This window comes from Lonchura striata, chromosome 2 (assembly GCF_046129695.1).
Source record: "Lonchura striata isolate bLonStr1 chromosome 2, bLonStr1.mat, whole genome shotgun sequence".
NCBI classification, from domain to species: Eukaryota; Metazoa; Chordata; class Aves; order Passeriformes; family Estrildidae; genus Lonchura; species Lonchura striata.
In genome coordinates, this window is record NC_134604.1 from 113,906,479 (window position 1) to 113,932,640 (window position 26,162).

General features: G+C 43.7%; 2 protein-coding genes across 2 annotated transcripts in view; both read left to right on the plus strand.

Annotated features, from left to right (window-relative positions):
- The window catches only part of BRWD1 (bromodomain and WD repeat domain containing 1), a 43,438-nt gene extending 38,082 nt beyond the window's left edge, over window positions 1-5,356 (plus strand). The window contains exon 41 of the mRNA XM_021527472.3: window positions 1,727-5,356. Within this exon, the coding sequence (XP_021383147.2) occupies window positions 1,727-2,856 (1,130 nt within the window). The 3' untranslated portion in view covers window positions 2,857-5,356. The remainder of the gene's footprint in view (window positions 1-1,726) is intronic.
- A 793-nt stretch (window positions 5,357-6,149) lies between these two features.
- Window positions 6,150-12,825, plus strand: PSMG1 (proteasome assembly chaperone 1). Its single transcript, XM_021527476.2, has 7 exons — window positions 6,150-6,287; window positions 6,513-6,595; window positions 7,728-7,879; window positions 8,230-8,292; window positions 10,219-10,417; window positions 11,454-11,590; window positions 12,638-12,825. The coding sequence occupies exons 1-7, from the start codon at window positions 6,166-6,168 to the stop codon at window positions 12,710-12,712; spliced, it is 831 nt and encodes a 276-aa protein (XP_021383151.1). The 5' UTR covers window positions 6,150-6,165; the 3' UTR covers window positions 12,713-12,825.
- Window positions 12,826-26,162: the final 13,337 nt, after the last annotated feature.

Genomic DNA, 26,162 nt, shown 5'->3' on the forward strand with positions numbered 1-26,162 from the left:
TATATATATACACACACACACTCAACCAGCTAAACAATTTATGTGGAAGCTTTGCTTTGCTTCTTTTTAATGTATATATAATATAAATATCACATAATCTATTTTGATATGTAAAACAGTCTGTATATAGTTCTGTAATGTAGATTATGTTATATATAATATATATTATAGGTGTGTAGTGTTTAGTATGGGATTTTATATATCAGAAAAGATTTAAAGAAACAGAATTTGTTTCAGATAAAATGTGCCAATGCCTTGTGGGCTGCAGTGCCCCCTGCAGCTGAGCTGGTTGGAGCTCAGGCTGGATTTTCCAGTCCAGTATTCCAGGTTTGGAGTTTGGCCTGAACTCCAGGACACCTGATGAACTAAAATTTCACATCTTTGAGGCTTTTAAAAGCTCTCCCAGTTTCTGGGGGTGCTTGGTTTAATGCTCCCTCTTTCTGCCTCTGCCACCTGGTTGTAGCTCTGCAGCTTTTATCTGTGGATGTTCAGTGGGGAATTTCAATACATTTTATTATAGATTTGTTCCAAATTTAAAATTTTGTATATAATTTTAATCTTTTGGCAGTGTTGCAGGCTGGATTTCTTTATTCTTTACTCTTGTATTCCAACTACTTAATAATATTGGAGGACAATAATATTTGTATGCAACAATAATTCTATAATATCTTATACAATAATATTGTATAAGATCTAACTCTTCATTTTAGCCTGTGGATTAATTCACATTTCATACAGCATTTTTCAGTGTGCAGCAGAAATATGCTGTGCTTTGGCCATAAAAATCAGACAATACAACTGCTACAAGTAGTAATATTCATGTATCATGTCTGGAAGCTCGTAACAAAGAAAAGAAATTAATTTTCCTTCGAAAACTTAAAAATAGGGATATACTGAAGTAGTACATAAAAGGATCTACATTTAAATAAGGACCAGATTTTTTATGTGAAGAGATTGTTAATATTGGTACTCAAGCTGGACATTTTTATTTATGCCTGAGAACTTTTCCCTCTGCTTGCATTTTTAAATTTACTTCAAGAACTTTTGATTTTTTTTTTATTCATATGTATGAATTGTCTTACTTAGAAGGGAAACACTGATCTTCATAGTATATGATTTACACATGGAATATTTGTTTTAAAACACAACAAAAGCAAGTTCTATATTAATTTTTAAAACAGTGACTGGAAGATTCACTGTTAGCAGCAATCTGAGTGTTAAAGTCACTAAGGAGCTGAAGGGTTTCAGTGTTCTCCACCTGAAACCATCCAAAATTGAAATTTGAAATCCACATGAAATTGGCATCCACATGAAATATTATAGTTACTTTTTTAGGATAAAAGGGCTAAAATATGTAATTAACACTGCAAGTTTTATTCTAGTAAGGAAAATACAACTTTTAATGATACAAGTATTACTAATATGACAGCATTTGCTTGGTGAGGGAATTTGTAATTTTTCAGCTAATTAACAGAGTAATGCTAAAGAAAGCCTTTCTGAGACCGTGAAAAGGTTTGAAAGTGACAATCTCAAGAGTTAAAAGTATTCCTGGGATACTGCTTGTATTTTTAGTAAAGACTTGAGATAAATTGCACTTAACAGTTGAATTCAAAATAAAATTCAATATTTGTGTATTTCATTAAAGGTGATAGGGTCTGGGCATAATAAACTAATAATTTCAGGAATGTAAGACATGAAAAAGAACTTTTTCATCTTTCTTTTGTAGAGCAAACATCAGAGGAGCCCAGCCAAAGTGGCAAAGTGCTGCGGAGCAGGACGTGCATCATCAACTACAAGAAACACATCAGGGTGTCCAGCGTGGGGGAGAAGAAGAACCCCCGCAGGTGTGCCACGCTGGCAGCCAGCAAGATCAAGATCATGAGCAAAGCCAAGGAGGAATTATCCAGCTCAGAAAGTGTTTACCCAGTCAGGAAGAACCGCAAGCAGCTCCAGGGCAGCGTGTCCTCAGCCTGCAGGAAGAAGCTATTTAACAGCTCGGAGGTGGAGGCTTGTTCCAAGTCTGAAAATGAGAGTGAGCAGGTCTCTGGCAGGAAAAAACCTTCCTGCCCTGAGCCTTCTGTTTCTAAAAGGAAATATATTATTGAGTCTGAGAATGAGAGGACTGACTCGGAGACAGAAACTCGGAAGCAGAGTGATGACCACACGCAGCCACACAAACCCCTCTGTGCTGCAGCTCTGAATAATTTTGACTATAACTCCTCAGAGGAGAATTCCACAAACCACAGGGTAGAAAATGGGGGAAACTGGGGAATTTCTAGGCAGGCAGCTTCAGCCCACAACCATTGTACGAGTAACTCTGAAGAGGAGGTTGATTCTGACTTAGCTAAACTTGAAACTAAAAATACCAGAGTAGCAGCAAATAAAAAACCCAGAGCTTCTTTCAAGAGATTAAAACGGGTGGATGACTTCAAGGAAACAACAGAATCTGAAAAGGGGGGGAAACAAGAGGAGAAAAGCTCTGTCTCCGAGGATGTGGAGGCACCTGGGACTGCAGGAAGATCCAAAGCCAACTTCACCTGTTTCTCCTCGGACTCTGGAACCGACACCACCGTCTGCAGCGACGCCACGGAAAGCAGGAAGCGCAAGAGGAAATCCAAACCCGGCAGGAAAGAAAGCCTCAGCCAGGACTCCCTGAGGCCTTGCAGGAGGCCGCAGCGCAGGAAACGGCGGAAAGGCAGCCAGGAGCAGGACTCGGAGGAGGTGGAGTTCGGCGCGTGCCGGCGGGCGCCGCGGCGCTCCAAGATCCGCACGCGCAACGGCGGCCGGCGCACCGTGCGCTACAACGACGGCGACGACGACGACAGAGCCCTCGAGGATGCCGCCTGCGAAACGTAACCTTAACAAAAGGATAGCCAGCCCATCTCTGGTTTTTTATTTTTCTTTTTTTTTTTTTTTTTTTTTAATGGTAATAGCACTAGAACTCCTGATGGGCGCTGGCTGTTCTTTGTCCTACATTTCAGGGAATATATTTATATTTTTCTATGAAAAAGTTATGAATGTGATTAGATGATGACTTTCTCCTTTTTCATATTTTGACTTGCACTTGCCTGCCCATGTAGCAGCATTTAGCACAGATGCCAAAATGTGCCTCATTATAGGGGCAATTTTTTGTCTTTACTGGTATTTTATTACATATAAACAAGAGTTAAAAAAATGTTAAAACACTGCAAACAGGTTAATAGCAGTATGTCGAGTATTATTGTTATGGGTGCTGCAATGAAATACTACCTAGGTCATGCAACATTCAAGAACAGATTTCAAACATCTCTAATGCTGTATGAAATCATCTACAATAGTAACAGGCTTCTAAATCATAGTACACACTCTAAAAACCTGGTGGATGCAAGCATTGCTTCCAAAGAGGAATGAAAAGGCTGATAACTTCACAGCTTGATTCAGTGCAGGTGTTCAGTGTTCTCTGCTTGCATTGCTGAGAAGCAGTTACCAGTGAAGGAGTTGATTTGCCAGTTCCAGAGGCTTTGGTGAACAGAGGGTTCTGCTGACAGGTAGTACATCATTAATGTGACTTCTATACTGTAAACTTTTAAGATTATGAAATGCAGGTGAACTCTTGGGCCTAAAGGGTTTTTGTGTGTTTTCTTTATAAAATAGAAAAACAAACAAAACACTTGTTCTGTTTTCTTTATGCGTGGAAAGCTTGAGGTGCAGGATTCCGACATTCCAGACCTTTTTTTGCTACGTTTCTGTTGTTCCTCCATATTTAAAGTGTTTGAATGTTGGATTTCCCATTGATTAAACCTTACCAGTTTCTGACCATTGTAGTTTATCTCCTGTTTCCACAATGTTTGAGTTGGCTCTTGTTGACAAGAAAGAAAATTTTGCCAGGAAAATATGTGCAAGTCTCTGATTGAAGACATATCAACAACAAAAACACACAGCAGCTCTGAATTCTTAGTTTTCCCTGGAACTGTGCTGGTGGGAGCCCCACGATGGCTCCCCCAGCCCAACATCAGGGAATCTCTGCTCCTTCCCCACTCCAGGGTTCCTCCTCTGTGCTGCAGCTTCCCTTCCTGATTTTGTCATTCAATAGAAGATGTGACAGAGTATCAGATGGATCCAAACCTAGCTCATGTGAACTGAAATAGCAAGTTCGGGAATTGGGTTGGTCTGATTGGTAGTGGGATCCAGAAGGATTTGGGGGGGTGAAAAAATTACTGCAGCTGCACAATCCTGGTGAATAATGACAGAAATCCTTGTACAAATGGAAAGGCATCATGGAAAAAGGAGATGCCATCAGTGAGAACAATTTCAACACCCTCACTGATAACTCTGATTTTACCATCACTTTTGCTATGTCAGATGTTAGCACAGAGAAATACTCCTTTTTTTCTTCTTCTTCCTTAAAATTTCCATGTGAAGTCCAAAAATAATTTAAATGGTTCTTGCCCCAGGAAGTTTTATTTAGAGCATAGTCTTTAATAGGATGCAGCAGAATTTTGTAAATTCAAGATAAATGTTTATCTGGATTCTATATTTGGTTTCTGAAATACAAACACATTTGTGTTTAGTGATAAAACTTGAAGGTGGCTTTGTGTTTTCTTTGAGGAGCAAAATTTGTTATAAGGTAATAAGTCCACTATTTTTTTCTATTAGCAGCTGCATATTCTCAATGTTCTCTGGAGTACAACTACTCAAATTTGGGAATAACCAAACTGAACATCAGAGTTTTTATTAATTTTCACTTCAAACAGCTAAAATTGGGCCGGTAGGTTTGAATTTCTAATCTAGGTTTAGATTTACAAAGCTGGTTTTCTTTCAGGTGCTGTATTCTGTCACTGCACACAGAGGTTCATGATCCCTGAAAGCTGGAGATGGTGCTGGTTTTTGGAGCTGCAGATCCAAGAGGGATCCTTAGGGACCCTGACACTTTTATTTTCTAGGCAAAGCATGTGATGGTCTGTATTTCCTAATTTTATACAGTTACTGGGAAGAGAAATTATTAAACTGGAAAGGTATTTTGAGTCTTCCACTCTTTAAGAGTATTTATTTTTAATTTATTAAAGGAGCATGGTGGCTCTTGTAGAATTGGCAGTCCTTTCACCTTCCTTTACGTGAGCATTTTTGGTTTGGTCTAGCTGTACTCAGGGACACGAAGTAGTAGACCTTTAAAAGTAGGATCTTTATTTAATGTGACTTTTGGGGGGTGTTTTGGTTTGTTTTAGAGCAGGACCTGAGTCTGTGATGGTGATCAGGCAGCATGAACAGAGGCAAATGTTCAAGTGCAGGACAGAATCATAAAGGAATCAGATTCTTTCATGTTACAGGCTTTGATGATGTACATATGTTAGTGGACCAAAGTAAAGCTGTACACACACCTAGATGTCACTGTGCTCTTCTTTGGTTCAACCAGGCCAAGGGACAACAACCCCGGTGGGGCTGGAGAGCTGGAAAAGGCCCTGGGGGTGCTGTGCCAGGGGCTGGACACGAGCCCAGGGGTGCCCAGGGGGGCAAGAGGCCGCTGGCAGCTGGGCTGGATGAGGAATTGTGTGTCCAGCAGGAGCAGGGCAGGGATTGTCCCTCTGGGCTGGCTCGGAGAGGCCCCTCCAGGGCTGTGCCCAGTTCTGGTCCTGCAGGAGAGACCTGGAGGGGCTGGAGCGTGTCCAGGGCAGGGAACGGAGCTGGGAAGGGGCTGGAGAATTCCTGAGGGAGCTGGGAAGGGGCTGGAGAGTTCCTGAGGGAGCTGGGAAGGGAATGGAGAGTTCCTGAGGGAGCTGGGAAGGGAATGGAGAGTTCCTGAGGGAGCTGGGAAGGGAATGGAGAGTTCCTGAGGGAGCTGGGAAGGGGCTGGAGAGCTCCTGAGGGAGCTGGGAAGGGGCTGAGCTGGAGCAAAGGAGGCTCAGGGGACCTTGTGGCTCTCACAGCTCCTGCCAGGAGGGGACAGCCGGGGGGTCGGGCTCTGCTCCAGGAACAGGGACAGAACAAAACAGCATCGAGGTCAGGCAGGGGAGGTTTAAATGGGCCATCTGGATGATTTTCTTCACTGAAAGGATGGTTAATCCTTGGAAGAAGCTGCCCAGGGACGGGGTGCGGAGCCCCGTCTCTGCGAGCGGCGCTGAGGGGCCGCGCCGGCGCCTCCCGCGCCTGCTCCGGGCTGAGGGCGGCGCGGCGCAGGCGCGGGCGGCCATGGCGACCTTCTTCGGGGAGGTGGTGGTGGCTCCGTCCCGGGCCGGCCTGGACGAGGAGGAGGAGGCGCGGGAGGAGACGCCTGAGGACCGGGAGATCCGCAGGGAGATCGAGAAGAAAAGGTACCGGCGGCGCAGCTGGAGATCAGGGAAAGGCTCTTCCCCGGAGGTGCTGGCACTGCCCAGGGAATGGGCACGGCCCCGAGGCTGCCAGAGCTGCAGGAGCCTTTGGGCAGCGCTGCCAGGGATGCCCAGGGTGGGATTTTGGGGTCTGGGCAGGTCCAGGAGTGGGACTCAATTCCTTGTGGGTCCCTGCCAGCTCGGGCTGTTCTGTGGTTCTTTCCCCAGGGAGATCCAGCTCCTGTGGAGCTGTGCCGAGCAGCCCTTGGTGTGCTCCAGGTTCATCGTGGCCATCGGCAGGAACGCTGCGGGTGCGTGAGAACCAGAACTGCTGGGGTGTGCGGAATAAATTGAGGAGGAGGGAGGTGTAAATGTGCCAGGACATTCCCTGCTCCAAGCCCCAGTGTCCAGCCTGGCCTTGGGCACTGCCAGGGATCCAGGCTCTGGGCACCCTGTGCCACCCTCACATGGAACAATCCCTCCCAAAATCCCATTTAACCCTCCCCTCTTTACGTTGAGCTCATTCCCTTTGACCTGTCATCCCATTAGATTTTGAAATATCCCTCTCCAGCCTTTATTAATCCCCTCTATTTACTGAACGTGCAGCTCCTTATTTAGCAGCAGAGGTTAAACCTGGAGGCAGCTGAGTGGTCCAGAGAAAGCTGAAGTTGCTTTGTAGATGTAAAACACAGTTATTGTTACAGCTGCTTGCTCCTCGTGAAAGTTGATGTATTTTCAGTTGAAAAGTGAAATGTGTTTTAATTTGGTATTTTAGTTAGGACAATCCCCCTTTTCCTTTAACTGGCTTTTGTTTGGTAAACTCTGGGATTGTTTATTCATTGGCAAAAGTTTTAATCTAATAGTACCCAGAAGTCTTGTTTGCATTGAAGTGACATTTACATCACATTTAGATTTTATCAAAGTTAACTTTGCTCATTTGTTTGGGTTTTGTTCAGGCTTTCCCTTGAAAAAACAGTAATAGCTATTTTGGATCTGTCTTCTGTAGCTTTTGATAGGAATCTGATTTCTGAACGTTTTTGCCACACTCTTGCCTCTGTTTTCTAGAATCAGTGTAATAGTTGTGCCTTGCTGCTTCACTGATTTTTGGTTTTAATCTGCTATGTCAGATTAAGGATATTTCACATCCTTAATTAGTACTAAAGAAATTGAAGTTGATTGTAATGCTATAATTCCTAAGAACAAGTGATTTTTATGTTAGGGATCTGTATATGTTGAACAGCTCTTTATCTTTTTAAATTTGAATAAGTGGGGCTAATCACATTGTTGATGTTTCTTAGATTTGGTTAGTAAATCTAAGTTGATATAAATGAGTTATTCTTCCTTCAGGTTGCAAAGGAATATTCTAGTTTAGTCCAGCTATTTATTTGTAAAGCAGAGGTTTTATTCTTTATAAATTAACAGTATATTTTATGGCTTTTGCAGCTTTCCTGTCATCTTTTATCCTGGATTCTGTGTGCTGGGAAGTGGTTGGAGTTGTGAAGCTGTGGAATGAGTGGTGCAGAACATCCAGCACCACAAATGTCCTTCCCACAGACTCTTTCTGTTTGTTCTACAGATTGATTTCAGATCCCACAGTAAGTGACTTGAGCATTAATTCCTCTGTGGTTTGGCTCTCTGAAGAAGAGAGCTTTCATCCAGCCCCAAACTAGATACTGCAGGATCATGGATAAATCTCATAAGTGATCTGAAGGGTTAATTCTCACTAAAACTGTGTGAAGTTCTGTGTGGAGCTCAGCACAGAGATGTCACAGCCTCGTGGCTTCACTTCATTTGTGAGCAAAAATTCCTCATTGAAACAGAGTTAAAGAAACCCAAAATAACTGAACAAGTTATTGTCTGCAGCCACATCATCCTTACAGGTGCTGATGAGCTGCTGTTGTGGCCTTTAAACCACTTACTTACACAAGTTTTTACTTTTTTTTAGGTTGTATTGTGCCAGTGTAGTTGCTACGTGGCTGAGGATCAACAGTTCCAGTGGCTTGAGAAGGTAAAACTGTCAAGAAAATAAATGGAGTAATAAAATCCTAAGGGTGGGGATCTTCCTCTCTGATACTTTAGACATGACAGTGTTAAATAAGTTTCCCCTGTGGTTTTATTTTATTAAATATTCAAAAATAGATAAATTTACTCTCTGCAGGACCTGTAAAAACCCTTTCTAGATGCTGCCAGCTGTACCTGCTGTAACCTCCCAGCCGAGTGCAGTCACTCCTTTTGGACAGTTTCAGTTTTGTTGGCCCTTAACCACCTCCCAAACCTTTTTCCTGCTTGCTTTTCATTTCCCATGGCTTATTTCAGCTGTATTTCACCTCTGGGAGAATTTTTCCTTGAAAAAACCAACAGCAATTTGTACAGCTGCCAAAAGATCACCAGTTGAGGAGCTCCTGGTGGATGGTGTCAGCTGCTGGGGGTGTTCTGTGCCTTTCCCAAGGGGGAGCTGGAGGGGAAAGCGTCTCCCAAGCAGCATTTGTCCCATTTGTTCCCAGATTTAACATTCCCAACATCATGCAGGTACAGGAGCACTGCTGGCTCACTGAAGTCTCTCCAAATATCATCATTTTTATTTTAATAAGATAAAGCCAGGGGCAAATGTTCCTCCTCTTGTTTTTGCTGATGGATTTGGGTCACTGCTTTGCCTGGAGGAAGTGTGGCTTACTATTTTGTCTTGTTGTCTGTCTGCTCCTTCCCTGCCTGCCTTTAAATCTCTGCTGAGCTGATGGACCAGCAGGGATTCTAAAGCTGGGCTTAGAGGTAAGTACAGCTTTGCTGGGGAATCACAGCTCATTTGGAAGTTTAAAAGCCCCGAGACCTCAAATGTTTTGCTTTTGCTGTATTCCACATGTTCCTGCACTTGATTTAAAGTGGGATTGCAAAAGTAGGATGGCTGGGGGTTGTCTTCCCCAGCTGTTTGTGGATATGTGTGATTTCCATTGTGGGTGTCCCTGAACTGTAGGAGTGTGCTTGTACCAAGTCAATGTTCCTGAGTATTTTTAAATTTTGTGGTTATTGGTATTTTTAAATGTGCAGCAGAAACAACGTGCTGGCAGTCTTTTTGCTTTTAATGTGAGTTGCAGCCCCATTCTGTGTGTAAATCCTGATTTACTGAGCATCTCCCATCTCCACAAGTCATATCTTCACATCTGGGCGTGTTTTCTCTGTAAGGATCACTGACAAACCAGAACACACAGGTTGGAGTTTTGCAGACATTAATTCCAGACAGTGTTCCCAACAAAGCAAGTGGAAAATATGCGAGCTTCTGAATATTTCTGTCAGATTTCTGGCACAGTGGTGACACAGTGATGGCACAGGCAGCTTCCCTCCTGGGATTGGTACGCAGACAGAAACAGGCAAGTTTCTGTCACAGTTTCCAAATTCTCTGTTTTCTTTTCTCCTATTGGTATTTTGTGACAGCCAGAAGGTTTGTGTGAAACTCGGTTCTTTGAATCTGAGAAAGAGAATCCTAAATTTTCTTTCTCAACTGGACTTGAATAGAATTAAATAAAACCTGTGCATTTAAAAGAAAGTCTTTTACAATATTGTGGGACATGGGGCACAATTTTTATTTCAAATGTTACGCAGCTCAGTGAACTGCTTGTTTTTATTTGGAATCCTTCTTCTTTCAATCACCATTAATTAAAGCAGTAAATCTTAATATATTGACTAGAAAGTGCTGAAAACTTCTCCAGCAGATCACTAGACTTGGTAAATATGTCAGCTGTTATTTTGGGGGTTTTTATCTCCATCCCAGGAGCGATGCCTGACAAATCTGTACCTGAAGGCTGTGATTCAGACTGGTTTTGGTCCTGCAAACCTGAGTCCAAGTGCCCTTTGCACTGAAATTGAAATGAATCCTTGAGGTTCCTCTGCTTGTATTGTGAGAAGAGAACTTTTGTTGATGTATTTTTTTTAATTTCAGGTTTTTGGCTCCATGCAGAAGAAAGACTTGCAAGTAACCATCCTTTCCACATGTCCTGTAGCTGATTATAAAACTCAGGAATCCACTCTGACACTTGTATCTCCATTCCTGAAAGCCTTGAAGACCAAAGAATTCCAGGAGCAGGTCTGCTGCCCGCTGCTGGAGCAGCCCAACATTGTGAGGGACCTCCCTGCTGCTGGTACTTTGCAATTTCAATTTTTTACAGGGCTGCTGGTGGCAACACAAAATTGCCCCTGAGGAGCATCCCACTGCAATTAGAATTTTTGCTTAGTTGTGGGAATTGGCTGACAAGTCAGCTATTTAAAAATTAATTACTGACAGATTCACATCTTACACATTGCCCTGGAAAATAGGGACAGTTTTCCAAACCAGCCACAGATCATTTTATCAGCTATGTGTGGGACAGAAGTACTGGAAAATTCTTCAGTAGAGCCTTACAAAGTATATTGTACAGTGGGATTTTTTGGGAATTTTACTTAGTAATTAAGTAAGTTTTATTAGGAATTATTTTCATCTGAGCATCCAAAGTAAAAGTTCATAAAGAACTTTCTGTGTGCAACAGGTAAGGAAGCTTGCACAGGTCTACTGATCAGCCTCGTGGAAAAGTTAGGGTCAGTTTTATGGTGTAATTTAATAAAAACCTAGAGTTTTTCATTCTAGAACCCTTAATGATAGCAGCATGAGGAAAAGCTTGAGGAGGAGGAGCTAAAAGTGGATGATTTTCTCTTGTTCATTCACATTCCTTTTTATGTTGTTGTTTTTTTTTGGGGGGCAGGAGAGGCGGGTTGTTTGGGTTTTTTTGCAGATGTTGCTATTATTTTTTTTTTTTTTTATTTTCCATTAAATATTTTATAAAATATTTATTAAATATTTATTAAATAAATATATCTTAAAATATTTATTAAATATTTGATAAAATATTTTATTATTTTTGTTTATTTATTTTCATTTCAGTTTTTTATTTTCATTTCAGTTTTTTATTTTTATGTACAGTTTCTAGGTAAGGTATGTGCCAGGAAGAAATACCTGCATTTAACTAATTTTTGGTTTTAACTAATTTTCCTTGTGTAGCTGGGGGATAAGGAATGGCTGCTCCAGCAGTCAGGATCCTGAGCTGGTAACTAAACTCCCATGGGTGTAAAATTCTGATTTTATAGAGCAGAGGTTCCTTTTCTGCTGAGTTTATCAGAGCTTTTCTTTTGACTTGTGCTCAGTTCTGAGTTACTGCCAGGTGTGGCAGATCCCTGCAGTGCTGTACCAGTGTTACACTGATGTCATCAAGCTGGACACGGTGACCATTGAAGCCTTCAAGCCTCTGCTCTCTTCTCAACTCCTGAAGAGTTTAGCCAAGGTAAAAATTCCGTATTTTAAATTAATGGGAGCTTTTGTCTCTTTTCATCTCTTGCATTCTGCTGGTTTTGTTCCCCTGTGAGGATTTCATCTGAAAAGGCAGAAAAATACAGATTTTAATGACAGTGCTTTGAAACCTCCTCTAACATCTGTGTGGCTTAGAAATAATGAATCTACCAAAAAAATCTTCCTTCAAAACTTCATTTTGAATTTTCAGGCTGTTCTAATGGTATGAATATATCAGGGAGGGATTTCTTGTGCAGCTTTCCTTTGGAGCTGCCTCATTTAAAACTTTTAAGCTTTTTGTTGTGTGGGGTTTTTTTTTTATTTTTACATTTTATATTTGTATACCAGATGGCTCTGTTGAAGCTCTGTATCTGCCTCTCTTCTGGCATACAGGAAAGCTTCTTAAAATACCCATTTTGACCTATAACTTTGTTTTGGAGCTAAAAGACCAAATTTCTGAAGAAATTTTTACACTAATCCAGCCTGGCCTTGAACACTTCCAGGGATGGGGCAGCCACAATTTCTCTGTGCCAGGGCCTGCCACCCTCACAGTAAATCCCACTGCTCCCATAAATTCCCCTTGCAGCTCCTAAAATGTATGCTTTACTCTTTCTGAAATGTTTTGAATTGAATTTTAGTTGGTTGAGAACACTTTGAACCCAGATTTAAATGCCAGAGAAGTCTGTGTGTACTGTGGTGTTTATTTCACTTCTAAAATCAGTTTTCAGTGCAGCTCATTCTGTTCTGCTGAATAAGTCTGAGTAAGACATAAATATTTAAACTCTGAAGGAGTACAATGACAAACACAGAGACTCTTCCCCTCATGTCCAAGCAAGGAGGAATGCAGAATAATAAATCCCATTTTCTTGCTGCAGTGCAGATTCCTGTGCATAACTTCATTCAGAAGATCTGAGTTTTGCTCCCAGTTAATATTTTAATAAAAGTGATGCTCAGAGTAATGAAAATGGGACCAGAGGCCAGTGGGGCTCTTGCTTTGTTCCCAGCACTGTGGGTGATGCTGATCCTCTCTTCCTCTCCCCAGGATGCCTCTGAAAGCACAAAGATTTTGAAGAAGTTCCTGACAACCAGTGAAAGTCACAATAATATCTACATCTGACAAGGACAGTTATGCTGCAATTTTGTAAACTCTAGTTTCTTCTCTAGAGGACTTCTGGGATTTTTTTTTCCCCCTGAAAAGTAGAATAAATTCCAGTAAATTTTTACTTTCCCGCTCATTTTTCTTGTTTTTTACTTCATCACTGCAAACACCCTTCTGCATGGCTTGGAAGACTTTCTTCTGGAGTGATTTTAGGAAAGATATCTTGGATATGAGAAGCAACTCCTTTTTCTCCTCCTGAAGGGATTGCCCTACCTAAAAGTATTCCTTTTATATTTCAAAGAGGGAAATGCAGATAAGGAATTCAGTCTGTACCTAACGAGACCTCTCCCTTTTCCTTAGTTTATTTTGAGATCTGAAGGTTTTTCTAATATTTTATGTTCTTCAAAGATTTGTCTGTAATCGCATGCACTCTCTGTCCTTTTCCATCCATAGAGAATTTTGCTTATGTTAATGGCTCCACATGCCCTTTTTAATGTATGTGTTGATACAAAATGCAGTAATTAAAGTATGGTAAATGCTTTTAAAACTTGCTAGTGAAAAATAACTTCTCCTGGTCAAAGGGACTGGCAGGATGACAGGCTGCTTCAGCTGGATTTGCCAGGGCAAACTGATTTAATTCACTTTAAAACACCAAAATTTGGGCAATGGTAGGAATAGTAAAAGATCTCTTAGGCAGAGCATGTGATTTTTAGAGGAAGTTAAAATGTTTTAAACTGTCTCAGAAAATTCTCTGGAAGTTGGTAACAATTTCAGCAGTTTATTTCACTTATTAACTTGGATTGAGGTGCAGTTCTCAGTTGTACTCTGTTTAATTTACATTTTGTGTAAGAAAATGGTGTTAAAAATATTAATTTGCTCCCAGGTAATTATGTTCTCTGCTGGGTGCAACTTTGACTCACTCTGGATGCTCAGTAGATATTTTTGAACAGTTTTCCTTCAGAGAACTGTCACTGATTTAAATTTTCACTTCAGGTAATTACAGATGAGCAGATCTTGCCTAAAGTGGTGCTGGATTTTGGATCAAATTCTGAAGCTTTGTTTGGGTTAGTTTTTTTGGGGTTTTTTTTTTCCTGTTTCTGTCCATCCTTTTAATTCAGAAATTGGTTTTATGTGTGATCTGAGCTGAGAATTCTGTTGTTTTGAAAGCTGGCAGCACCATTTTCTTACTTTTACGTGTTTGGTTCATAATAAATAAAGCAGATAACAGGAAATATCTTTAATAGTAAATTATGCAGACCCTTAGAAGAATTGTGAATGGATTTCTGGTGTTTGTGTGCTCACCCAGGCAGTTTGCAATGTTTCAGAACAGTTATTGTATTATATTTAATTCAGTTTTTACTACCTGACTTTATGCTGAGGTGTGAGAATGCTCCTAACATCTTGAATAAAAGTGGCAAACAAAACCAGGGCAGCCTGGGAGAAGAAATCAGACTGAAACCTGGTGTTCTGGTAGAATTCCTCAAGAATTCACTATTCTTGCTTGAAATCTCCATAGCAGGAAATGTTTAGGTAGGATGTAGTGGGGAAGTACTGTAGGGCAGTAAAATAAGAGATTTTAATTCCAAATTCTGCTTTTTCCCATATTTTCATGTAAGAAGCAACTCATATTCACCCCTTAAATATTTGGAAGCCTCAGAACTAATGATGAACTGTGTCTGTCATAAGATGTGAGTGTTGACTGAAGATTTTTTTAATATTTGAATGTTGCTGCCTTTTTTATTTTCCCTTCTGTGCTCTCCAGTATCTACCAAGAGCCTGCAGTGAGGCTTTCTTGTTTCCTAACAGCTGCTGGGTTTAATCCTGGTAGGAGTTGACAAACTTCAGACTTGTCAAATGTGGCAGATGGCTTCAAAGTCCACTCTGCTTTGTCACACTGCAGAATTTATTTGGTGGGCAGAGGTGTTTCCTCATTCCTGAAGGCTCTGACTCCCAAGGTGATGTGCCTGACCTAAAAGTCCTGGATCCAAGGTGCATTTTATGGAGGCTCCTTTGCTTTTGCCTTGGGAGCTGTTGGAGTCTGTGCAGTGCAGGCCACAGGTGTGAGAGCAGGGCTGTACAAAGGGGAAGTCCAAGACAGGTTTGAGCTGGAAGGGACCTTAAAAATCATTCATTCCACCCCTGCCATGGCAGGGACACCTCCCACTGTCCCAGGCTGCTCCAGCCCCAGTGTCCAACCTGGCCTTGGGCACTGCCAGGGATCCAGGGACAGCCCCAGCTGCTCTGGGCACCTGTGCCAGCCCCTGCCCATGCTCACAGTGAAGAATTTCTTCCTAATATTTAATCTAATCCTACTCTCTTTCCCTTTTTCTCCTCCCCTGTTGTCCTGTCACTCCAGGTCCTTGTAAATATTCTGTTTCCATCTTCTCAGCTCCGCCAGGCCACCCTGAGCTCAGCCCAAAGCTTCTCCTGTGCAGGTGAACAATCCCAGCTGTGCCAGCCTTTCCTGCCAGCAGAGCTGCTCCATCCCTCTGCTCATCCTGGAGCCTCCTCTGGGCTCTCTGCAGCAGCTCCAGCTCCTCCTGGGCTGGGGCAGGGCTGGGGCAGCTCTGCAGGTGGGATCTCACCTGTGGGACACAGGGACAATCCCAGCCCCTGCTGCCCACCTGCTGTGGATGCAGACAGGACTCTCATCATTCCCATTCCTGGGTAAGGTCTCATCAGCTCCAGGAAACAATTTAATTCTTCCTACATTCCGTGCTCACATTGGCTCTGCCCTGCCAAGTGCTTTGTTGCCAAAGCTGCAGAGGAAGAACATCACTCCTGACATGTAATTCTACAATTTTTGTGCCAAAAAAAAAAAAAAAATGAAAAAGGCAAGTATTTTGTTTTAGATCATTCCTCTTGATTTGTTTAACATTCTAGTTTGTGTCTAAAACAATGACAGATCTAAATGAGCTAAAAATAAAATGAAAGTCAAAGAGATTAATGTTTTACTTTTTTTTTCTTTTTTGGTGCCATCAGATCTGCATATTTTTTTCCCCTATAAATATTTTGGACTGAAAGTTTTGACAGCTGCTGCACATAGCAACAACCAGCACCTCCAGGCACCTCCTTGAGCCAAGTGAGATCACAGCTCTGAGGTCAGGCTTTTTCACTTCAGAGAAAACACTGAGCTCCTGGTGAGAGCTCTCCCAGAATAGCTGATGAGCAGAGGTACCTGAGAGTTCCATGCAGAAAATACTGCAGGAAAGCACTAACTCACAGGGATAGAAATGCAAAGCACTCCTTTCACTTTGCTATCAAGGCATCCTGAGGTGAGGGAGGGCCACAGACCCCAAACTGTGTGTGTGTGGAAGAAGGTTAAACTCAAGTTTTTTTTTTGTCTGTCAAACAATTGTATAACTAAATGTTTAAAAGTTCTTTGGATGGGAAATTTTGGCCGTTGAAAAAAGTAGGAAATATTCCATGAGAATAGTGATGTACCTTCAAAGGACAATTGCATAAAGCATTTATTGAGAAGGGCACAGGTTCTTCCCCTGTGTTTGAATCAGAAAATTCCAACGTGCTTTCTTACACTGAAAACTCCATATTTCATGTTCAGCATTGATATTTTAATTCTTTTAGGTTTGACTTGGATCCCTTTTCATGGAATAAAAGCAGCCTTTTATTCTGTCGGTTCCAGAGACTTTAAAGCTGCTTCATGGGGAATTAACAAAAGGGAAGATGAAAAATAATAATGAAAATAATAAAGTCACAATCACTGAAGGCAGGAGTCTTATTACTGAACAGATGAACAGAGAATGTACAGCCTCATTTAATTTAAAGAAAAAAACCCAACTTGTGGGAGGAAAGGTTGGATGAGAACAGCCACTGTGGAAAGGTGAGAGCACAGCAGAGAAAACCTCAGCATCCATCATCCTGTAAAATTAGGGTTTGAAAGGGTTGTGGTGGAGCCAAAGCAGGTTGTGAGGTGGGTTTGCTATTCCCTTTGTGCTGCCCCACTGAGTTCCCTTCCAAAGTGGGGTTATAAAGATATTTTTGTGCAGAATAAGCACAGTGAGAAGTACAGAATGCTGTGCCTGGCTGTTTCCACCCTTAAACCCTGGAGGACACTTGCAGGAACCCCTGTGGATGCTGTCAGAAACAAGGCAGTCTTTGTTCATTCCTTAGAAGGTGCTGGTGCAGAACTGTTCACCCTGAATCTGGAATGAAGACAGCCCAATGTAGCTCCATCAGGTTGCTGTGGGCTTTTTCCAAGTGGCAGGAAATAATTTGGGATAACCTGGTAATGCCATGTGTGAAGAAATGCTCTGCAACAGTGGGTTCAGTACCTGCCCTTAGAATTTCCACTTTTTTATGTTCTTCCATCTTCCCTATCAGATTGTGTGTATAGAGGAATATTTACTTTTAACAACTATTAAAATCTAGTAGTTTTTGGTTTTGTTTTTTTTTAGCAAAAAACAGCCTGTGGGAGTTTTATAAATAACCTTAATCCCAGGTATTGTGAGAGGCACATTTTCTGTCATTATGGACAGGAATTTCTCTTCCTGCAAGGCTTGTGGTAGAGATCTTGTGGTTTAAACCCAAATAAAAATCCCCACAGTCCCCAGCTGCCACCTTGTCTGGCAAGGAAAGGAATTCCGGAGGTGCAGGTTTGTCTGGGCATAAAGTTCAGTGAAGATTTTGTTGTTTCAAGCAATTGTTTCAAGAGTTTCTTCACAGAAAAGGTTAAATATTGGCAGGGGCTGCCCAGGGAGGTTTGGAGTCTCCATCCCTGGAGGTGCCCAAGTAAAGCCTGGAGGTGGCACTCAGAGCTCTGGACTAGGGACAAGGTGGACATCAGGTGGGACTCGATGATCTTGGAGGTCTTTTCCAACCTAAATCATTCTGTGAATGCTCTTTTTTGTGTCCTACTGGGCAGTAATCTTATATTTCCTTTCCTGAGCATCCCAGTATGGAGCTGACTGAGGTCAGGCACTCAGAGCTGCAGGTTGGTTTGCCCTGTGGTGCCCATTTGTGGCCATGAGGCTTTCTAAGGCTCATGGGAATTTTGGTTTTTTTCACTAACTTTTTCAGTTTAATAATTGTTTGAGAAAAATCTGGGCAAAAAATATTTCTTCCAGTCAGTGCTGGAGGTCAAAATTAGTATCAGCTCAGTTTTGAGGTGGTTTTTGAATCTATTTTGGTTCAGGCTCAGCTGTTTCTGGATGTTACTCAAATTAAAGCAGTAAATCTTGTGCTTCATAGAATCACAGAATAGTTTGGGTTGGAAGGGACCTTATGGCTCATCCCATTCCACTCCTGCCATGGCAGGGACACCTCCCACTGTCCCAGGCTGCTCCAGCCCCCGTGTCCAACCTGGCCTTGGGCACTGCCAGGGATCCAGGGGCAGCCACAGCTGCTCTGGGAATTCCATCCCAGCCCCTGCCCACCCTGCCAGGGAACAATTCCCAATTCCCAATCTCCCAACCAGCCCTGCCCTCTGGCAGTGGGAGCCATTCCCTGTGTGCTGTCCCTCCATCCCTGGAAATTGTCTCTCTCCAGCTTTCCTGGGGCTCCTCCAGGCCCTGCCAGGCCACCCTGAGCTCAGCCCAAAGCTTCTCCTGTGCAGGTGAACAATCCCAGCTGTGCCAGCCTTTCCTGCCAGCAGAGCTGCTCCATCCCTCTGCTCATCCTGGAGCCTCTCAGCCCTGAGGAGCTCAGGTGGTGCTTTAGGTGCTTCCTGAGGTTGTGACATCCCCCTCTACTCCATGGGACAGAGGGAATTGCTACAGGAACTTCTACCTTGCAGCAATCCAGCGAGTGCTCCCTTAAATAAGAGTTTCCGCACTAAATCCCTCTTTCTTTGCTCTCCAGAGCAGCCCAGCAGAATACAACGTGCAGAAATGAGTTTTTATCCTGCCTGTCCATGTCCTTCCTTGCAGCTGGGACCCAAATTCCCAGAGCTCTGCACCACTGAGCACTGCAGGCAAGGGGCTCCCCTGCATTCCTGACAAAGCACCTCAAAACAGGAATAAATACTGAGTGCTACCAGGGAAGAGCAAGCAGGGCTTTCTAATATCATTTTTATTTAGTTCTCCCTCATTTTATTTGCACTCTTTGAACAAAGACACAGCACTAGCTGTTTGGCTCCGTGTGCCTCGGCCTTCACTCTGCACTGCAGCTCTGAGTCAGATGTTAAAATTCAGCTCACTTGGAGGGGGTCTTGACTTAATCAGCGTGGGGTAGAGAAAGTAATGCTGTAATGCTGATAGAAAAGGTCACTTGTCTGTGAGGAGGGCAGCCTGCCCTGCTTTTCCATCCCCTCCAGCCCGGGGGTGCCGTGGCCGCAGCTGCCTGGGCTGTAATGTTTGGGAAGTGGCTTTGATTTTGGGACTTCCAGGGAGCCAGCCTGGTGTTCTCTGGTGCTGACATGTGGCTTCCAGACCCTCAAACCCAATGCACGTTATGAAAATGCGTAAGTGTTGGATTTAAACCATATTTTAATAATTTGGCCACCTGTACAATATCCTAATAACCTTAGGAGAACTTGAGATCCACTGTAAAGTTATTCATAGCAGATGTTAAATCTTTGGTGTATTCTACACATTTACACACTGGGGGACAGACACTAAACATTGCCCTTAGCAAAATAACCCAAAACATATTTATTTCAAAGAATTAGAGTAGGTCATAGCAGGAAGTGGATGCAGGAAGCTCCATCCATTGTTGTGGTTTGTTTTAAAGGTGTGCTCCAAGTGAGAGGATTAAAAGAAGTTTTGGTATTTACTACAGTTGGACAAAATTATTGGAGTGTTTAAAAGATAAAAAGCCTTTTATTATATACATTTTGTTCCAGTAAGTTTCTCAGCTGTTATTTTTCTGGCCCAGCTTTCTTATTATATTTTTTTTTTCTTTAGTACACTATAACTCTCCAGCTTTAAAGATGTCATTACAGGGCACTAAATCTTAAGTGCCAAACCTGTTCTCTAATGATTGAAAAATTACCCTTTCGGTAAGAACTTGAGAGCCAGAAATGCAAAACCTGCTGGAAAGAGGCAAAAGTCCTCCTCTGATGTGACTGGGCAACAAATCTCTTTAAGCAGCCAAGTGAATCAGCTTTTAAAGAGCTTTTAAAGATGAAAACATTCATGGCAAGCACATGCATATACATATATATATATATATATATATATGTTTGTATAGATATAAAAATACAGTCTCCATTGGTGTAGGTAGCTCTAAGTATAGGTAGCTGTGAGTTGATTTTAGAATCAATTTTTAAAAACTGAGTATGATTTTGGGGTGTTTCTAGCTGCCTCCTGAGGTTTTTATTTACCCTATAGCTATGAGGGCTGGATTTTCTTTGTGATGGAAAGTTCTGGCAAAGTCATAGAGTCGGTCCCACAATGGTTTGGGTTGGAAAGGACCTTAAAAATCATTTATTGCCATTCCCTGCCATGGCAAGGACACCTCCCACTGTCCCAGGCTGCTCCAGCCCCAGTGTCCAACCTGGCCTTGGGCACTGCCAGGGATCCAGGGGCAGCCCCAGCTGCTCTGGGAATTCCATCCCAGCCCTTGTCCACCCTGCCAGGGGGGAATTTCTTCTTAAATTCACCAAATTTTCAAGAAACCACTGGTTGTGGGGCCTTCAATTTTATTTCTCCAAAGACAGTTTGGTCATAACTTTTGGCCAACCTGGGTCTGACTGTGTTGTCTCACCTGCCTCAGCCTGAAGGAGCTGCATTTGATGACTGTAGTAGATTGTAAACTATTCCAACTCTGAATATTCTGTGAGTCTGTCAACAAAACCAGCAGTGGCAAGTGAAAAGGCAGGTGTTCAGCCTTGGCCCAGAGCTGTGTTTTCCTTAAAGAACAGGCTGGAATATTCTAGAGACTGTGGGCTAATTAAAATGAGGAGTTTTGTTACATTTGCTGTAACAAATGAGGAGCGTTACTTAGGGAACTCCTTACTGGAGTGTTCTGGGGTTGCCATTGAAAAATTGGTTTAGGGAGTGAAAAGTCTGAGTTCCCCTGCTGCTGGAGCTCATAAAGATACACCTGGTTGGCTTTTCCAGCTGCAGGTGTAGTGTCAGCCTGGATGCGACCTCTTTTTTTTCTGCAGGAGAACAGATCATGGGTGTTCCACAGGGAAAAAAAATCCTCTTTTATCATAAATCAGTGCAAAACTTTTGTGATGATTAGAATAAAATTGCATCATCCTGTAGCTTTGTGGTGCATGAGGTGCTGTTGAAATAAGTAATACGCTCTGCTTTATCCTGAAATAAGCTAAAACTCATCCCAGTGGCTTTTTATTTTTGTTCCAAATTATGGTTGTATGTGTATATATGGACTTATATAACCTCTCAGAGATTTTTGACATGCAAATATTGATTTCCTGAGTTGCTGAAACCGTATCAACAGTCAGCTTCTGATATTTTGATGAAATGAGGGTTATTTTTCATTTGAAGGCTGGTGGATCACCAGCAATGACTGAGGTGTCTATTTTGATTTTCTGGCTATATACCTCAGCATTAAAGTTGTTTCTTAGGACTTGGCATTAAAGATTCCTGAAGAAGAAAAGGCTTTGGGAACACCCAACTTTGACCTTCCAGTACCTGAAGGAGGTGACGAGAAGATGGAGAGGAACTTTTTACAAGAGCCTGGAGGGACAGGACACAGGGAATGGCTTCATAGGGACAGAGGGCAGGGCTGGATTAAATGTTAGGAAGGAATTCTTCCCTGGGAGGATGGGCAGGCCCTGGCACAGGGTGCCCAGAGCAGCTGGGGCTGCCCCTGGATCCCTGGCAGTGCCCAAGGCCAGGCTGGACACTGGGCTTGGAGCAACCTGGGACAGTGGGAGGTGTCCCTGCCTGTGGGTAGAGCTGGATAATCTTTAAAACTCCTTCCAATCCAAATCATTCCATGACTCCAAAGATCATTCCATGACCCAAGAGCCCCTTGGCTTCTGCCAGCATTCAGGAGTTACTTCATCTCTGATGGGTGTGTGGCTAGTTTGGGTTTTTCTGCCCATCTCTCTTCTCTCTTCTACTCTGTTTTCTCTTAAATATTCTGCATTTGTTACTCAAACTCTGCAAGCAGGGCACTCACAGACATTTGTGTCCAGACAATCATGGGTCCAAAAAGACAGGCCATGAAATTCTCCAAGAGTCAGCTCTGGGTGTTTTTAGGAACTTTGTATTTCTAGGAGCACCAGCTCCTAGAATGTGGGGTGGGAGCACCCTGGAGTCTTCCAGGGAGACTGACCCAAGTCTCAGTTTGGGGCTGCTCAAATCTGTCATTAAATATATTTCTGTCTCAAGAGGGTTTTTCTCAGAGTGTCTGTAAATGCTGTTGGTTTCTGTGGGCTTTGGAACAGCCCTCCCTGTGCATCAGTCATGAATTTAATAAACACAAAATCACTGCTTTGGTCTCACGATGACTGAGGACATGCAGTGAACAGGGAGAACTGCAATGAACCAGTGAAACATTTCCTGCACTGTCGCCCACAAATGGGAAAGCTGTAAATCCTGAGCAGTTTATGTGGAAAAGCTGATGCCTTTTCCATGGACAACGGCTTAAAAACCCTTGTTCCCTCTTTCTTTCAAGTCATAAAATCAAGAAATGAAAAGTTAGTAGCTCCTGAGGTGAGAAAACAGACCGTAGCAGCATAACATTTGTTTGGTCATGGGCTCTGATTCTCTGGATGCTTCTTTTCCACAAAATGCTCCTGTCCTGGAAGTATTTCAGCAGGTAATGAGCAGTGGGGAACGTGGCTGTGGTCATTGTCAGCTTGCTGGAGGGACCATGCTTTGACATGGTCAATTATTTCCTTCTTTTTCTGCCCTTGGAGTTGAAACAGTGTGGATAGTTCTTATTTCCCCCTTCACTCAGAAAAAATGGCTATTCTGGGTCTGGGAAAACATGACAAAAAATCTCAACAAAATAGAAAGGAAAAATGGAACTTTGAGGGTTTGTGTTGTTTTTTTTTTTAATTGACTGAGAAGTTTAATTTGTATTCAGACAAAGAGTTCATTTTCAAAATTGGCTGAGTTTGGTTTTCCTTTTAATTCTGTTTTTTAAATCCAGACAAATTTAGCCTAATTTTTTGTATGCCATCATCAAAACACTGCTGTTTAAAAAAAAATATAAAGGTGTGAGAGAGCATTCTAGTATAAAACATCCAAAAAGTGGGTGGAGAAGGTTGGTATCTCCTTGTTCCTCCATCAAGACGATGGATAAATTTGTGCTAAATCTGGGGATTCAGGGAATTCTGTTGACTATTATGTACCACAACCTCCCTTGGCTGGTGTTGCTTATGGGCGGGGCTGAACCACCTGGGTGGGGCAGGGTGGGCGGAGCTCTGAGGGGCGTGGCACTGGGGGGGATTTGTTTTTCCTTTTCCAGGGTTTTTTAGTCCCTCAAATCCATGGGATCAGCTGCCAGGCTGAGCTGGGCGAGCTCTGCCCATGACAGTGATGACGATGGCAGTGATGGCAATGATGGCAATGATGACAATGTTGACAATGATGACAATGATGACAATGATGGCAGTGATGGCAGTGATGGCAGTGATGGCAGTGATGGCAGTGATGGCAATGATGGCAATGATGACAATGATAACAATGATGGCAGTGATGGCAGTGATGGCAGTGATGGCAGTGATGGCAATGATGGCAGTGATGACAATGATGGCAATGATAGCAATGATGACAATGATGACCATCACTTCCCTGCCTCCAGAGGTGTTTTCCCTCCCTGCCTCCCACATCATCCCCACCCACCCCTCTGGAATGTTCTCCGTGGCAGTCATTTATCAGCAATTTGCTGTTGTGGTTGGCCCAGCTTTCATAGGGTTCTGCTTTCCCCGCGGCCGCGATAACGCCGCTCGTGCCGCGCTCCCGCATCCCGATCCCGCCATCTGGTTTCCATATGGGAACATGCTGCTCTCGTTAGCCACCTTCGGAGCCGCCCGGCAGCCAGGTCCCTGCTCAGAAACAAATAAATTGTCTGGTGTCTACTGTATTTCCTTTCAGGCCGCACTCCCCACTTTAAACTTGGCAGCGTTTCAGAGCAATCAAAATCCAATCAGCGGCCGTGCTAACTCCATATGTTTTATTTCCAGCAGGGCGGAGGAAGCTGGGACTATTTTGGGCGTGTGGCGATGCTGAGGGGGACACGCCACAGACCGTGTGCACGTTTCCCTCTGCCTGGTACCCAGAGCTGCTCGGGTTTCCTGCAGAAAATCCCGGCTGCCCGAGCGCTGTGGATCCAATTAGCTTTCCTGGAAAGTGGAGCAGCTCTAATGGAGAGTGAAGCGAATGTAAACTGCAATTAGCCCGACGTGTTGGAAATTCGCCGGAGTCCTCCAGGGCTGAGCCTCAAAATATAAGCAGACTTGACAGGTTGCCTTTCTTGAAATGGTGTTTGGGATGTGGTGATTGCCCCTGTCACGGGGCTGCTGGCGTGTTCTGCAGGGCTGTGTGCTGGAGCCCGTCAGTCAGGCTCCTTGTGCCTCTGAGAATGCTGCAGCCTGTGTCTGAATGTACAACACCAGTCAGGAGGAATGTGTACGGAGGAGGATCTCCAGCAGAGCTGCCTGGCATCCTCTGGGATCAGGTTTCTCCCCTTTCATACAATCACAGAACCACAGAATGGTTTAGGTTGGAAAGGACCTTAAAGATCATCTCATTCCACCCCCTGCTTTAGGCAAGGAACATTCCAGGATCCCAGGTTGCTCAGAGCTCTATCCAACCCGTCCTTGAACACCTCCAGGGAAGGAGCAGCCCCTTTGAGCTGGGTCTATTTATTTTGCCTTAACAGGTGAGAACTGCAGAGCCTGAGGTGTCTGGGCAGGATTGTCACGTTCATGGCATTTCTCTGTCTGTGTCCTGCAGAGGTGAAGCTGTAACAGGGTCTTGGTGCCCGTGGTCTTGCAGCTCCTCTCCCCAGGGATGGCTTTGGTCCTACACGAGCCTCCTGACCCTGCAAGGAGGGATGCAGAGCTGAGGAAAGTCTTTGATGAAAAGCTGGCAGGAGGTGCAAGGCAGTGTTAGGACTTGAGCTTGAATCTCTGGAACACAGAAACCCAGAGCCACCTCTCAGAGGAAATTATTCCAGCTCAGAGAAGCATTAATGTAATGAGAGAAAAGGTCAAGTAAACCCTGTAAGGAAAGGCAAAATCATCTTGCACACAGGAAAACCAGTCCTGTTCCCAAAGAGATCACAGCTCTCACTTAGGGGAGTGCAGTGCCGCGCTCCCGCCCCGGTTCCCTTTGTCTCAGCCCCGGCTAGCTCTCATCCTGGGGCGAGGGCGGGCGATGGAGGCACCCTCCGCCGCTCCCAGCTGGGGTTTGGAGAGTGCCTTTGTGGGTCCCGAGCAGCGCTAGCAAGCCTCGCGGTGGTAAATGAAGAGCGGATCCTGCTGGGGGCTAAGTCCGAGTTTATTGTAGCCCAACGGGGCCAAATGTCCTAGAACGATGCCAGCCAACAGGAACAAGCACAAGGTGTTTGCACTGGCTTATAAACTGTAAGGGAGGGGTATCCAACGACTAATGGGGATAGGGATAGGGGGTGGCTCCGGGATGGGGGGATATGGTGGGGTCCAATGGGGGAAGGATATGGGGGGAGCCCCAGGTCCTCGCCCAATCACCCGGTGCCCTGAGTAGAAGCTTCAGGATGGATGGGAAGGGGCACCGAGTGATAGACAAGGCACCCGGGGGGGATAAAATGCCTCTTTCAGGGTGATGGATAGATGCTGGGAAGGCGGGAAGGGCGGACAAGGCGGGAAAACTGGGGATAAACCAAGTTGCACACGGGGGTACAAAGGAATAAACCAATACATAATACAGGGATAATAAAACATATACATAACGCAACTCCACAGTGCAGGGAGGAGAGGAAACCAAAACTCATGAGAGAGTAGGATTGGTGTTGGTAGCAGCATGTTTTTCCCTGGGCCAGCCATGAAAGTCAAGAGTTACAAACTAATTTCACAGAGGTTGAAAAGCGGCAGCAACCTCATCTCCCAGCCTGTAATCCTGTTGTGCTGCTCCATTTCCCTCTGGCTGCGTGCTGAGAGTAGAACAAAGACTTCCATTTTCAGATGTTTTAGTGAGAGTTGTAGCCCATTCCACGAGCATTCCATGGTGGGGAGAGCTCTCTGCCAAAGTGCAGGAAGCACCAGCAGAGCTGCTGAAGGTTAATCCAATATTTAACGTTCAGTGGGCTGCCAGGAGTTATAAAACCCTTCATATGGTTTGATGGCTGTGTACAGCTTTCCATGGTTACTTTAGTTTGGCCTTGGAGGGTGATGGATTTGAAAGCACCACGAGGATGTCTTAGGGAACACTGTGAGGCTTTAGGATGGGCAATAAACCGAGATTTGTCATTGTCAGGGAGCTGGCTTGAAGGATGCTTTGAAAAAAGCTCTCTGTGTGACCTCGGGGTGCAGAACAAAGCCAAGCTCCAGGCATCAAAGCAATGCCACATGTCAGGAAAAGCCAACAGGTTTTGTTGGAAGCCTGGA